This window comes from Colias philodice, chromosome 23, assembly GCF_061535455.1.
Source record: "Colias philodice isolate Cphi_HAF_F1 chromosome 23, ilColPhil1 Martin Lab GWU primary, whole genome shotgun sequence".
NCBI lineage: Eukaryota > Metazoa > Arthropoda > Insecta > Lepidoptera > Pieridae > Colias > Colias philodice.
Genome location: NC_143108.1, coordinates 6915970 through 6932876, shown reverse-complemented (window position 1 = coordinate 6932876; position 16907 = coordinate 6915970). Strand labels below are relative to the sequence as shown.

General features: G+C 32.9%; 1 protein-coding gene across 2 annotated transcripts in view; it reads right to left on the bottom strand.

Moving 5' to 3' along the window:
• Positions 1-494: 494 nt before the first annotated feature.
• The window catches only part of LOC149478124 (facilitated trehalose transporter Tret1), a 37929-nt gene continuing 21516 nt past the window's right edge, over positions 495-16907 (bottom strand). For both annotated transcript variants that reach the window (XM_089709892.1, XM_089709893.1), the window contains exons 3-11: positions 9196-9351; positions 8585-8787; positions 5571-5757; positions 4914-5035; positions 4119-4295; positions 3138-3230; positions 2196-2422; positions 1355-1507; positions 495-540 (exon numbers count right to left, since the gene is read on the bottom strand). In XM_089709892.1, the coding sequence (XP_089566018.1) occupies positions 516-540; positions 1355-1507; positions 2196-2422; positions 3138-3230; positions 4119-4295; positions 4914-5035; positions 5571-5757; positions 8585-8787; positions 9196-9351 (1343 nt within the window). In that variant the 3' untranslated portion in view covers positions 495-515. The remainder of the gene's footprint in view (positions 541-1354; positions 1508-2195; positions 2423-3137; positions 3231-4118; positions 4296-4913; positions 5036-5570; positions 5758-8584; positions 8788-9195; positions 9352-16907) is intronic.

Below are 16907 nucleotides of genomic sequence, written 5' to 3'. Positions count from 1 at the left end.
GCTGATATGTTTGTGATGGTTAAATATTTGCTAAAAGTACTTAGATAAGATATCAAAATAATAATTTTAAAGCTTGTAGCTTATAGGAAGATTTACTATCATTTAACTATTTGTAGCATGATAAAGCCAGCTATAAGTAATTTTATATCAGCTAAAGCTCTTTAAAAAAAGACTAATAGCCGATTAAAAAAATGATAGATCACTTATAGCCATGTTTGGCTATTATAAGAACAATTATAGTCAGTTATAGTCATTATAAGTATGTAATAAAGAATAATAGTCAGCTATAGCCATTATAAGTATTAATTATAGTCAGCTGTAGCCATTTAAGACTTACTTATAGTCAACTATAACCATTTTTAGTCACTTATAGCCGGCTCTATCTATAATTCGGCTTAACCTCATCTATTGCGCACGCATTGGATAAAAATAACACTTGGTCCCACACATCCTTCGCAAATCTCAAATAAACATAAATTTACAAAAACAACTAGTTAGGATACAATTTGATTTATTTACGCCTTCTCCGGTTTTGGTTTTCTGAAAAGAAAGAGAAAAAATGTTATTATAAATTTATAAAAATGTTATTATTGTTCTTGTTTTAAATAGCTTGTTGTCATTGGAGTAGTTAACTGTGAATACAAACACATAATAACACGATAGTAAATAAAATATATATCTGACTGTGTCTAGACTATAAAATATAAATAGGTGAATCGAGTATTATCAGGACTACAGCGGAGTTTTTTGGCTCTTGTGTTGGACAATTGACACATTTATCTATCAGATACGAGACAAAAATATTTACGTCAATAATTGGTCGTTTTATCATTTGTATCAATATGAATCATCGTTACTAAGGGATTTCTTCATTTTCATACTGAATCTGATACTGAAATATATTACATGCAAAATTGAATTTCATCCTAATCAAGATAATGCTAATCTTAAATCTGAAACTCTTTCCTATGTCCAGAAATAAAAATCATACCTAAAATCGCTTCATTGAAAGGAAGAGGAAAGAAAAATAAACATTCCCATAATTAGTAAGAGTACTCGCAAAAGTTAAAGCAAAAGTAGCAGTATCAGTAACCGTAGCTTTAACAGTAACCATAACAGTACTCATAACCATAACAGTAACCATAACAAACGTAACCACACGTATATACTAAAGAGTTCGACCCAAATATTTTTGATATTCAAGGTTGTATTGTATAAAAGTAATATTTTTAAGGTCACAGTACAATAACTAATGGTTACTGTTAAGTAACCATTACCATAACCATAACAGTTACCATAACCATAACCATTACAGTTACCATAACCATAACCATAACCGTAAATAAACACTCACCCGCCAGCCAGCATCTCCTGTATCTCCTGGAAGCTCTTGCCCTTAGTCTCGGGAACCACAAACAATGTAAAGAAGAAAGCGAGTACACAACACACGCCGAAGATCCAGAAACCCACGTACATTCCCAGACTGTCGGATATTGTGGGGAAATACCTGTATGGGAATTAAAATATATATTAGCATTGAATCTTATTTATTTATTTATTTATTTATACTCTTTATTGTGCTGCCAAAATACAAACAAAACTTATTCTAAGAGAAAAACAGCACAGAAGGCGGCCTTATCACTTAAGAGTGATCTTAATTAAGTTCACGGGTTGTATATTGTTGTGTTTATTGTCTGAATGCGTAAACTTATTACATTTAATCAATCAAATATATATAAATCTCGTGTCACAATGTTTGTCATCAATGGACTCCTACACCACTTAACCGATTATAATAAAATTCGCACACCATGTGCAGTTCGATCCAACTTGAGAGATAGGATAGTTTAAACATGTAGGTACCACGGGCGAAGCCGGGGCGGACCGCTAGTTTTTCTATAAATTTCTAACATATCTACTGTCTCTATAGTCACTGCTGCTTAAGATATATTCTAGTAGGATGTATTAGTTATTATTTCTTTTAGTTCTGATAGAAAACTTAAATTTATTTTTCATCTACGATCAAGAAGTAAGTCATAGCTGTTCACGACTTCAACATCCACAAGTAAGTATACCCACAGAAAAATTCTACTTTTTCAAGGTCGATTTTGTATAACCTGACCTATAGCTATGAACTTTTTTAATTCTTTTTTTCACTCACCAAATTAAATCCGACATTTAAAATATCAACCTACCTAGTTACAAGGAAGGCCATGATCCAGCAGAAAGCAGTAGCTATAGGTGAAGCAGCAGCCTTAACTTCAATAGGGAACAGTTCGCTCATAACCGCCCAGGGTAATGGTCCAAGACCCCAACAATATGTCACTATGAATAACACAAGGGACAGAATTGGCAGGAAACTGATGGAATCAACTACGGGACTCTGTTGTTCGGCGAGTAGGAAGAACATGCCGAGGAGACCCTGTAGAAATATTGTTGTGATTATTTCATTTATTTATTCGTCTTCATCACTACATAGTATAAAACAAAGTCGCTTTCTCTGTCCCTATATTATGTACATTTGTATGCTTAAATCTTTAAAACTACCCAACGGATTTTGATGCGGTTTTTTTTAATAGATTGAGTGATTCAAGAGGAAGGTATTAGTAGGTATATAATTTATTAGGTTTTAGACAAAGTGGGCGAAGCCGCGGGCGGTAAGCTAGTTAATACATACAAAATATTTAAAGGTAATTGTTAAAAATGAATGACGATTCGAAAGTGCTTCTAAAAGAAGTCTAATTGAATAAATAAATGTTTGAGTTTGAATGAGCATTGTGATTAACGAAAAATGTGGTGACAAAGTTCTGTACAAATTACAATTATTTTGTAACTATTATTATAACGTACCAGGAATAAAGGGGACTTTTTATACATATTCTGTAGGAATTCAAACTACTTATCAGAAGGTTACTGACCGATATTACACGTTGTCCAACTTTTCCTAGACTTGTTTATTTTTATTATTCTAAGTTCTTTTCGTTTCTTTTATAAAAGTGCACAAGTATATATAGCTAAAGAGTTCGGCCCAAATATTTTTGATATTCACCTATTGCATAAAATTGATGTTTTTAAGGTCAAAGTTATACTAAAGACGATATGAAGATGATTAAAACCAAGAGTCACAATTAACTTACCAGGCCAATAGCAGTTCCTGTACAAGAAATGAGCAATAGAATCCTCCTTCCGAGCCGGTCTACCACCAGAGGTGTGATGAAGGAAGCTACCACCTGGAAACCAAATTATAAGGATATTTCATGTTTCTATTTTATCCTTATCATATGAAGTGTTTGTGCATTGAAAAAAAAATGTCTCGGTCTGACAGGACACAGAAGGCTGATCACCTACTTGTCCCTAAAGAAAATCGATCAGTGAAACAGATGTATAATGTATCTGCCCCTTACCCCACTAGAGGATACGGGACTTCACTATATGAAGTATTTCTATAGGATTAAAAAGTAAAAAGTAAAATTTTCCTTAGCAAATCTAAATTTATATTAAATGCATCAAAATCTTGAAAGTTCAGTTTTCAGGACATTGAATTATTTTTGCTTTCCAAACAATTTTAACCTCTCCAAGCAAATAGGAATGAGAATTCTAATCTATACAATTTATAGCAGTAGAAACTTTTAGCGAACATTCATTAGAAATTACTTTAAGTAACACATATTATAATTATGTATATCTAATACACAGAGAAACTTTCAACTTTATAAAATAAAAGTCTGGCCGTCGTACATGAACATACATACATGTACGTCGTACTCATGTACAGATGTTCATGTACGTACATACGAACATGAACATCTATCTATAGACAACAATATATTATTTATATATTATATTATTTATAGGTCGCGTCATGTAAAAAGAACGCTGACGGTTAAGCTGCGCATTGGCGATTTATTGGTCTATTTGGTGTTATGAGGTGGTATAAGAATAACAAATATGTAGTTGCGAAGCCACGACTCGAGAGCCTACTTCAAAAATAAAATAAGCAGCAAATAACTTTCGTGCTAAACTCGATACATGCCAAAACACACCCCATCACTTTCATCCAGCGTTCTTTTTACATGACTATAATAATTTACATTATAAATACTAAATTCCAAACGTACCTGAACAGCACCAACAATAATAGTAGCTATAGCTGGTTCCAGAGATGTTCCAGAAGCTTCGAAAATGGTGGTCATGTAGAACAATACAGCGTTAATACCACAGAACTGTTGGAAGAATACTAACGCGCAAGATATGTAGAAGGCTTTGAAGTTACTGCCTCGGAACACATCCATTACCTAGTGGAAAAACATTTTTTTATTTAGAAGTTAGAAGGATCAATGTTCTTATGATAGTACATAATTAGTCATGTCTTACTGAATTATTTTAACATTTACCTACCAATAATTAAATTTACAATAAAAAAGTGTGTCCAGCACACGTGTCAGAAGTTAAATTTCTTTGGCAAGATTATATACCAAAATCGTCGCCTTACTCCAAGACGTGACGGTATTGCCATGACGTGAGCTTGAAATTTTACTCTGAACGCGCCTAAAGTAGTTTCACTTCAATAAGAAGAATAAAAACAATTTGAATCAAAGTTTATTTTCAGAACTAGTTAAGTAAAGCTTATTTTAGAAGCTTTCAATACATTGAAAATTTTCACTCCGGACAGAAATCTACAGAAAAGAGGCAACAAAAAGAATCTATCGTTATCTCTAAAAGAAAGTTAATTTTTTTACCATAATCAAAGTCATTCCTTGCATATTCCTACATCCCCCGAAGTAAATATCTCTACAAGTTACTTCTTATAACTTAATCAAAGTCATTCCTAGCATATTCCTACAACCTACAAAACCAAAGAATCAAAGTTATTCCTAACATATTCCTACTTCCTACAAAACCTAAATTCTTACCGTAGCAGTTTTCTCCAAAGAGGCTTTAACCTCAGACTCCAATTTGCTGAGTTCCGCTTCAACACCGGCGCGGGATTTACCACGAATAGTGGCTAAGCAGTCTGCTGCTGAATCTCTATCGTCTATGGAAAGATAATATAGACTTGTAACTTCTAAATAAATAAATAAATTCTTTATTTAGGAGAAAAGAATTTATTTTTTATTATTTATTACTAAAGGAGAGACTCCTAACTTATAACTTAATAGAGACTTTTAACTTCTAATAGAGTAGGAACTTCTAACTTCTAATTACTTTTACATTCAGTTAGGAAGATTTCTTATCAACTAAATTTCTATCGTGTAATAGGGATATTTTTTATTTCTTACACATAAATCTTCAAATAGAGGAAATTTTTATATCTCGAACTTGAAATAATAGCTGAGCGATTAGTCGGAGTTTTTTCTATTTGCGTTTTGGCTACCACAAGTAACAGAAAAGAAAAAATAATAATTATCATTTAAAACTGAAAGAACTCCGATGAGTTAAAATTTTATGACTTTATAGGTACTTATATCTTTTAAGCAATAAACAATTTTTTTATAATATAACATCCTAAAGTTTTAGGATAATCTAAATATATTTTTCGATAACTAAATTATTAAAGTAGAAGCACATACCTTTCAACAAATAATACGTAGGACTCTCCGGCATAAAGAAGAATAGTACACAGAAGACAGCAACAGCGGCCGTACCGACATACGCGATAGCAGAATACGAGATATAAGGCCCGATGCCGTAGATTAGTAGGAAACCGAGCGTGATGAACGCTTGTAGGAAAGAGCCAAGTGCACCTCGACTGTCATCCTGTTAAATGATAAATAATAGTAATCTTAACATATATAAATCTCGTGTCACAATGTTTGTCCCCAATGGACTCCTAAACTACTTAACCGATTATAATAAAATTCGCACACCATGTGCAGTTCGATCCAACTTGAGAGATAGGATTGTTTAAACATGTAGGTTCCACGGACGAAGCCGGGGCGGACCGCTAGTAATATATAAAAAGGAAATTTTTAATTGTTTGTTTGTAAAAAATTCTGAAGCAATTCGAATTCTTTCACCAGCAGCAAACTACATAATTCCCAGTGCTTATTATTAACAAGCTTTCCGCTCGCGGCATCGCCCGCGTAGTAGAAGGTAAAACCTGTATCGTTCCCGTTCCCGTAGGATTTCCGCTATAAAATTTATCTCTTCCTTTCTCAGATCTCTAATTATAATGATACCAAATTTCGTCCAAATCGGTTTAGTTATTTAGACGTGAAGAAGAGACAGACGGGCAGACAGAAAGAGTTACTTTTACTTACAAGTTATTATAAATGAAATTAGTAGGAATTTGAACACAGGTGTATCTTGCTTGGATTCATTCATAACTATTCTCTAATTCAACAGACTCATTTGCTATTATCCATAAAAATTGTAGTATGATTGATGCTATTAACAATAGTGGGTAATAAATTCCTTACTTTAACTTCTACTCTTGGCGATTCTTATCAAACAAACATAAAGAAAAATAAAAAAACTCAGTGGTGTATAATTTAATTTATTAAATAATTTGGAAAATCCAAAAGTGCACGCCTCATAATTTTTTTTTAATAAATATTTATTAATTATTATTTTTGTTTATTTAATAACAATTAAACCACATCGAATCAGACCCTGAAAAATGAAAGGGTTCTATTCCTGAGCATACTCAAGCGTAAGAGAAAAAAAAAGACTCGATTAGTAAAGTATTTCGGTCGCTATCGTGTTAACAAGAAAAAGGATCCGCACATACAGACACACGGACGTCCAAGACAGAACTTTTTTAAACTGTTTTTTAACTAGTTTAAATAACAAAAATGACATCAAAAATATCATGAACGTTAAAAATAGTGTTTCTTCTTAATATGTGTGTGTATGTATTATCTTACAAGTGCAATGTATGATACATAAAGACATTTTAAGTTTGAAAAATCAGATGTTTTGCGCGAAGTGACAGTAGTACCCACCTCAACGCTTCGCTTATGAGGCGTGCAATATTTGTATTTATGTGTCATTACACTAATTTCTGCAATATTTCCCTATATATTATTATGGAAAATCTTTGTAGAAATATTTTCCTTTATATCGTAAATCTCTTTTTAAATATAGGTACCTACATCCATACTATTATTATAAATGCGAAAGTAACTCTGTCTGTCTGTCTGTTACTCAATCACGCCTTAACTACTGAACCAATTTGCATGAAATTTGGTATAGAGATATTTTGATACCTAAGAAAGGACATAGGCTACTTTTTATCCCGGGAAATAGGATAGATTTTATCCCGGAAATCCCACGGGAACGGGAACTATGCGGGTTTTTCTATGACTGCGCGGGCGAAGCTGCGGGTGGAAAGCTAGTATAAATTATAATACATCATTGACTCCTTTTACATATACATATTTTTTCCTCCATTTTTTTAAGAATAGGTACTTTAAATGCAATGTATTACTATGACCAACTGGACTTTGTACTTAAATATTACGAAAGTCCCGATTATAATGACGATGCTCATTTAATATATTATTATTAGCAGGTTATCAAAGTGCATTAATTACATGCAATCTGCACGTAAGTTATCAACAAGAGAAGTATGGTGAAGGGCGATCCTTGGCACAGTAATGATAAGCTTATCATGCACACACCCTCGCAAAATAAAAATGGATTTAATTACATTATTTTCGTGGTGTTTTTATTATGTAGTAGAGTTGTACTTTATATGCCCAGATAGATAGTGGTTTCTTTTGCCATCTCAATGCAAATCTTGCATTATAATTATAACATACACGGAGTGGGTACATCTTTTTAGCATCAATTTATCACAATTATAAATTATAGATACTTATGGTAGCTGTCTTCGTAGTACACTTTAGTGTACCTATCGAATATATTTTTGAGAAGGCGAACTTCCATCATCTGTCCTAGCATTTCACATAGTATATTATATCTGGTTTCTCTATAAGTATAGCGTATAATAAAGGTATATATAGGTACCTACCAAGAAATTAAGGAATAGACAAGCCTTTTTATTCCTAAATTATTGATCTATAAAAACAGTATGACTCCAATCTAACATTCCTTCATTACAATTCGGGCACATAACCTATATTCCTAACCTCACATTGTAGTCAACATAGGTCAGGTAGATTGCATCATTTGACGAAGTTATTTAGCATTATAGAATAATAATATCTACGTCATAATTAATTAGAAATATACTTGCTGAATATGTCTAATGATCCGAAAGAGATGGAAATAGTTAAATAAGATCAAGAAGTTCGTGAATATCTACTTTATTACATATAGATAGAAATAAAACGCAAACTGAAGAATGACGAAGCAAAATATTATCTCTAGAGTAAAGGGAGATAAATGTATCTTTAAGTACTATTTCTTATCAAATTTCATTTCTCGTTCGAACTGCTAAGGATTTATTTGCCAGAGTCCACTTTTCGACAAACATTTAATCTGGATTATTTTAAGGCAAGATAGAATAAGTTTCTCCACCACTTAAATTACGGTTAATATCGCAAATGGTAGACCTATATCTAATGGTCAAATGTCCCCTTAAATTAATTAAAAATAGGCTCCAAATCCTTTAACTCACCGTGGCTATTTCAGCACAATACATAGGCGATATAGTAAACACCATTCCCACAGCAATACCCCAGAACACTCTAGCAGCGAACAGATAGGCCATGGTCTGAGCCACGGCAACTAACACCCAGCCAATGTATAGAGGAATGGTGGACACCATTAACGCCCATTTTCTGCCGATTTTAGACGCGGCTAGACCACCGACGAATGGACCTGGGAAAAGGATATTTTAGATATATTGAAGATCCATTTATTTTTTATGATAATACTGTTAGCCTTAGATAGCCTCGGATAGAGACGCAAAATTTCAACAATGTAACAAACAAATTTCGCACAGTAAGTCTGAAAAATATTGATCTATCTGGAAAAATTAGCTACGCAGTTTAGTCAGAATTTAGTCGGTTTGGTCAGTTTGGTTACTGGAGAAGCAATAGACAATTAGGACAATGTTTATTAAATCTAAGAGTGATTCTGTCTTTTTAAATGAATTTTTAAACTACATGCAAACAAAGAATTACTATAAAATGCTTTCTAAATATAGAATAATTCACACCATGAGTTTTCTGTAATAGCATTCCATAAACTACACTTTATTAAAATGTAATTAAAAAGCCTACATACCAAGTATAGCTCCAACAGACACCAGAGATCCCATCCACGCAAGCTGATCAGATGTCGGCAGTTTATCCAGGGGCGTTTCTTCTGTGTTATTCAATTTGACGTTGATGGGCGCCGTCCATCCCATGTTGTAACCTAACGACGCGACCAGTAGGTTCGCTGGAAGATAATATCAAACTCAAACTCAAACATTTATTTATTCAATTAGACTTCTTCTAGAAGCACTTTTGAAACGTCATAGGTACATATACATTTACCACCGATTCGGAAAGCAGTATCTACGGAGAAGAATCGGCAAGAAACTCCATAGTTGCTCTTTTTTTCGTTGAATATCGTTTTTAATACGATTACTCAATATTATAGAGCTGAAAAGTTTGTGTCTTGGTGGTTCTTTGGTGGAACGTGCTATTATCTCAAAAACTACTGTTTTTCATTGAAATTTTATTTTCTTAGTGGATATATATCGAGGAGTGCGAGGAGGCTATATACTATAGCATCACGACTAAAAGACGAGAAATAGCAATGAAAAATGTTGTAAAAATATACCTATGGATTGCAGACGCAGTTGCGTAGGTCAGCTTGGTGAAGCTAGAATAGTATTTTCACTAAAGACCTGATACGATGGTTTATACGTGAGTGAAGAATCAAGGTGTCTAAGCTTAGTCTTGCAAGAAAGACTGATTTCTGCTTATACGTTAAGAAAATTCGATAAAGAAAATTAATTAGAAATGCATTTACCTCATACCCTATAACGGGACATTACACTTTACTTTTAAAACTTTTAAATGTTCGAAATCAATTCATGTAATCCTAACAGCTAACAACCAACAATAGAACCCTAAAAAATCGAAAATAGATTCCCAATTTATTTATAGAAAAAAATATTATAATGAAAAGCAATTTCCTAGATAAGGATTCTCGTTATGGAAAACGTTGTGATTATATATACAGCTTACAAATATGTTGCTCCAACATTACCATATTGTTATACACTATTCTAGCTCTTGTATAAGGAGCATAAAGACCTTTTTGCGTTGAATAGTTTTAGTGCGTTAATGTAAACATTTGTATTATTACGATTGTTTGAAGTAGGAAGCAGTTTTACAGACAATTGAACAAGAGATGATCGTTACACTGATTTTATTAAATGCTGCATTCATGTATAATTCATATGTTTTGTGAACTATTTAATTAATTGTTATAAAATGGACAGTAATTTTGTATTTTTTATAAAAAATGCTCTGAATAAGTAGGATTGTTAAATTGTAGGGTTAGAAAAAACTACGAGTAAGTAGCTGAAAACTGTGTTCTTCATTTGATATAGCTTAGTTTTGATAATCGTAGATTTGTATGAAATCTGAAGTGTCTAAGAAAATACCTATGTTTAGAAATCCATAAAACACTTTTTCATATTTTTGAGTTTTGACTCTATCGCACATTGTAAAATTATGTATATAATTATCCTTAAAGCACCTCTTCATATTTACGCAAATTTATCGCAAATTTTCTGACTAATAGTAACTGTATATTTTTTTTCTACATAGGTATAATTCTATAGACAATTTATTATTACGTTCTATTGAATAGCAAAGCTCAAACACGTTACAAGTGATTGAAAATGCGGGCTTGGCTTTAATGTTGTTTGCTTGTTTGGCTTGGCTTAACGTATTGTAATTCTCAATGAAAACAAACACTTGGAGAGCTAGGAGGTTTTATGGAATTTCCCTTGTTGGAAATTCTGTACCTATTCTTTCCCTAGTAATAACTATCATAAGGAATGCTACATAAACCTGAATGTCCTAAATTCTGCAAAAAAGTAATTGAAGGCATCTACCGAGAGTTTTTGGAAAGTGCTTTTAATAAAAATTAATTACTCACGTCACAGTTAAAAATCTTCCTAGTGGGGTATACCATAAGGGTCTGGAATACAATAACGCTAATTCCCTTTACTAAGTAGTATATTAGGTACCTATTATGTTATCTGTTACTCATTGTATTTTTATTGTTTATGCGGAAGGAACGCTCTATTTTGATAATAACATATGAACAATATTGTAACTTTATTAGTCACTAGTTACTATCATTTATTTTGTACCTTCCGTGACGCAAATACATACATCATCGTATTTACATGTTTATTAAATAGATCCTGTTATATCCCAGTCGCTGATCGAAATAGTATTTAGAAAATAAACAAATATAGTCATAAATAAACCTTCAATAATTCCGGTATAAATCAAGCACAGTTCTACAGTTGTTTAAAATAATAGTTGTACTCATTATGGTTTCACAGTTGATAAATAAGGAAAAATCGTGAAAAAATAGACAAATACAAAACCAATGCTTAAAGTAAGAATGTTTGTAATATCTTTATACATAATGTCTACTGCCTAAAAGCTGTAGGTTGTAGCCTTTAACTGGAGTTTAGTAAAAGAAATATTTGTTTACTTGACTGTAACAAGAACTCTTCGCTATTTCTTCCTATTCTTTTAGTTCAAACGAATGTGGCACGCACTTCTATATATATGTAGGTATATTAAAAGCCCCTTTGCATTGGTATCTAAAAATAAGAGCAACATAAGACGGGATAATACGCCACTTCCCAATTGACCTGCTAATTTATTGACATTGCGTCCCGTTTTGACGCGTGATTTTGTATTGAGATCTTGCAGTTTAGTCTTTTTTTATGGCAGAGTAGTCATAGGAGTATGTGTACCACCTGGGGTGTTACAATTATGATTTATAACAGTAATGTATAATAGTATATAAATGATGACGCTAGACAACCTACATAACGCTATCATTTTACGTTTTTTTACGACACTGGTACCTACGTGGACTGATGGCAAAGGCCCGACCACAAATGTCAGACTACCTATATTTTCAGTGGCCACTTGCCTATTAACTATAATCCACAACGTAGGACTGATTAAAAATGATATGGCACTTTTTTTTCTCTTAAAAGTTTAGATCTATATGCGCTATTGGACCCTTCAATATTATAGCTATAGTTCCACTATCTAGGTATAAGATAGACGTAAATTATATCATATTTGACGAGAATGTTCAACCGGAAAGACCTTCTCATTAATGGCCCCCGTAGATGGCTTCAGAAATATTAACAATAGCATCATAAAGATAATATAATAATTATTGATATAATGTCTCCGAGAACAAAAATACGACTCATCCTAGACAGATAAGGTTTCGAGCTAGATAGTAACTAATTAATAAATAGACTGCGTTTTAACTTTTAGTTGACAGATATAGTTAACAACCCATTGAGTGTAAAAATTAGTGTCTTGATGAACGTAGTAGGTAGTGTTAATATCTTCACACTTGTCCATATGAATTATATATACTTATAAAATATAACTAGTAATTTTTAATGACTAATTTGACTCGTAAAAAAGCTGTGTTACACGGTAAAGCAAAAAGCTCTATGTTACATTTTAATGGTAAAAGAATTCTTCGAACCAATCTAGTTGTTTTTTTGATAAATGACACAAACAAACAAATAATTAATTATTGTATTGTCACTGATCCATAATAAGTGTACTAAGTTTAAATTAAATCTGTCTGTATGTTATATACAAACACACAGGGGTGCTTATCCAGTATCCACCAATACTGTGCGAGAAATGTAGCGAGGAATGTGTTTTTAAATAAACAATAGTATCGCTTCAAACGCTAAACCAAAGCCAAACGCTTAAAACTTCAAACTAACGAAAGTCAATTCCTTTCCCTTCATTCAGTTACGTCAAATAAATACAGACAAGTCAACAATCCACACCCACTGAAAACGTTTTACCAAAACATTATTCCGATCAATCTCGGGCGTCGCGTGATAGTTTTTATTTTTACATCACTATAAATAAACTATATGCATAACAATTGTTTATAACACGTGCTCTTTTACGTTAATTGTGACGGTATATCACACCCATTTAAATTTTTGGCAGATTGTAAAAATATGCATTTACGACAGTATAATGTATTTATTTATGTTGCTGACGTTTTAATAACTTGGCTAAGAAGAACAATTGCCATCATTATTATGTCAATTGTATCACATGTTTTGGATTCTGAAAACTCTATTGTTTATAATACTAATTGTGCCACTCGGTTCCGCTCGGGTTGTGTTTATGAACACGCTTATATTAGCTTCACCTGTTTGTTTGTAAGTTTGTAAGTAATCGATTTTAAACTAGATTTTGGCCAACTTTAAATAGACAGATTAATTCAAACTACACGTATCAAGGATCGGTGAATGTAATATAGACTACAGGCCCATGTTGAAAAAATTATGGGTCATTTGACCCACCACCTGACCTATCTAGAATGATATAAGAGCATAAAATAATAAGATTCAGCACTATGACGTCACTCGTAAGCTGTCCACCTGAGTGCAGATGAGAATTCGAAAGTTCAGGTAGAGATTTTCTCCCCTTGTCTCCATGATTTTTGTACGGCGTTGCGGAATAATGGCTTAAAAGCAGTATAGAAATAGTATGACACAGATGCCGTACAAAAATGGTGGTCCACAAAGTCGGAATTTATTTTTATTTTTCGACAGTTGCCGGGGTAAATTTGGTCATTTGATTTTGTACGGCATCTGTGTCATACTATTTCTATACTACTTTTAATCAATTATTCCGCAACGCCGTACAAAAATCTTGGAGACAAGGGGAGAAAATCCCTACCTGAACCTTCGAATTCTCATCTGCACTCAGGTGGACAGCATACAAGTGACGTCATAGTGCTGAATCTTATTATTTTATGCTCTTATATCGTTCTAGATAGGTCACGTGGTGGGTCAAATGACCCATAATTTTTTCAACACGGGCCTGTAGTCTAATAATTTTACGAGTTTATCTTATTAAAGGGTTTTTTATTTTTTAACTCTATCTTGACATTAAAACGATTTTTTGTATTGATTTGATTCATTTTTATTTATATAGCTTACTAGCAAACCGGGCGAACTCCGTTCCAGATGCACCTTCTCTTTAAACCTCACGGAGCCCGAGACCTTTCCAACGAATGCAAAACCGTGGAAATCGGTTCGTGCGTTCTGGAGTTATAGCGTTAGGAAGGAAAACCCGACTTATTATTATATTATATAGTAGATAAAAACTACCAGTTACTGGATACTGGTACTGAAAAAGACGGGTTGCACTCCGGGAGTGCCGGCAAAAGTGAAAACGCGCGTAGTAGAGAGGGGATAGCTGACTACTCTCCATCCGTCTTACGCTTTTTCGATCAGGTCACGTGTCCTGACGCGAGTTTTAGATTTTATACCCATTACAGAAAAAGTGCTCAACGCCGCTAAAGAAGTTTTCACTTCAATTTTCACGTGAAGTAGTAGGAACATTTATCGGATAATTTAGAGTGCTATCGCCTATCAGTATGATTACAAGAAAGTGTGTCTTTACAACTTGTAAATGATAATGATTACGACATCCACATTGTCTATGTCTTAATTTATTTGTTAAACATAATTATGTAATGTATCCTATTATTTATTAGGCCTGTTTAGTACTTTCTTGTGTTTTATTAGAGTATTGAACATTTAAAATCGTGACTATACTCGCTGTAAAGTTTTTTTTAAGCTATTGCATAGCTTCTATCGCGGGCCTTGAGCGCGGGGACCGAATCAAGAAATTTAGTAATAAAAAACCTCACGCTCCCCACTCCGACGGGCGCGGAGGTGTGGCTTGAAGGCATAGCATGCAATAGCTTTACCGCGGCAGTCCCCGAGTTTCACACGTCTTTTTTTATGTCAGAGCAAGCAAAGGATTAAAGAAACCGGTCTTCAGAAAAATAACTCAAATACCATAATACTATCCAAATTTAGTTACTTATTAAAACCAGCCGTGCCAATATTTATTGTTTTATTAAAATGTAATACAATTATAATATTGATAAGTTGATAAGATAGGAAATAGCATTTTACAACATCTTGTACGGCTGTAAATTATCGTGTTTGCGAAGGTTTAGTCATATCTTATTGTATTGCTATTGTTGCAGTTAAGTCGAAATTATAATTAGATTATGTGTTGACTTTCTTTGACTATACTTGTGTTAAATTAGGTTAAATTGTGTCCTATAGTATACAAAAGTTAATCATTTTTTAAGTTTTATAATACGTAATATATATCCTTTATATGACTAAATTCCTAATCTATACCAATATTATAAAGCTGAAGAGTTTGTTCTTTGTTTGTTTGTTTGAAAGCGCTAATCTCAGTAACTACTGGTCCGATTTGAAAAATTCTTTCGGTGCTAGAGAGCCCATTTATCGAGGAAGGCTAAGACCAACAGGAGCGGAGCAATGCGGGCGAAACCGCGCGGCACAGCTAGTATATGATATTATTATTTAGAAACTGCAAAGTATTGTTTCTTAAATTGTACTTCAGAAATTATTTGAATCTTTCCTGGAATTCTGATTATTATCAGACGTTGAGACGTGAATACAGTAGAAATTTCTACATTCGTCACTTTATTTTATTCAATTCCATTTTCTATAGATTCGTATTGTATTTATGTTTTTCTATTTTGTTTTCACCTTCGCAAAAATAATTATTGTTATCATCTCTTCTACTTTTAATTATAGTGATAAGTACGTAGGTACTGAAGGAAATTATTAAAAATAAACATATTGGTTTTTTATTATTATAAAAATAATGTTATTGCTACTTGAGTGCACCTGTACGCGTAACTATGTAGTAAGTACATTATCAATTAAATTAATTATTATAGTAGATAATTAGTATTAGTTATTGAGGTATGATAGTAACTTAAGGTAATAAAATGAGCAAAGTACATTACCTATTTGATAAACAGTACATTGATATTACTTACAAAATATGTTGTAGCAAATTATATAATACTTAGCTAGCTGTGCCCCGCGAATTTACCCGTTGGTGATAGCGTGATGATAGCCACAGCCTTCCTCGATAAATGGGCTATCTAACACCGAAAGAATTTTTCAAATCGGACCAGTAGTTCCCGAGATTAGCGCGTTTAAACAAACAAACTCTTTAGCGTTATTAGTTATATAGATGATTATACTGTGGCTCAGGCTGTAGTGTATATTTGTTCATTTACCGACAAAAACAATTTATGTTTGTATGCGGAAATATTCAGATCTAATAATTTCCACTGTGAAGCTCATTTTGTAGAGCTATCTATGATTCTGCATGTTTATTCGTCTATTTGAATATAGCCTGTATTTTACTAATTATAATTATTTTAATATTATTTTTGCAAGCCATTTAGCAAGACGTTTTCTAAATATATAGAAATTTAATAATAATCTCTTATATATAAAAATGAATCGCAAAATGTGTTGGTAAGCGCATAACTCGAGAACGGCTGAACCGAATTCGATAATTCTTTTTTTTATTATATTCCTTGAAGTACGAGGATGGTTTGTATGTAGAGAAAACGTAAATATGTACCACGGGCGAAGCCGGGGCTGACCGATAGTTTACTATACAAATTTCTGGTACAAGTTTTAGTAAGTTTGTATTCAGTGTTTAATTTAACTATGCGAAGAGTATATATGACGATTTCCATATTATTTTGTTCTATAAAGTGCAATAATATTTTTTTTGAAGTGAAACTTCTTTATCGGTGTTGGAAAACGTTACGCGTAACATTTCTCCGTTACGCGCCAATCTTTTCTTATCCCTACCACGCGTGATTCAACGTAT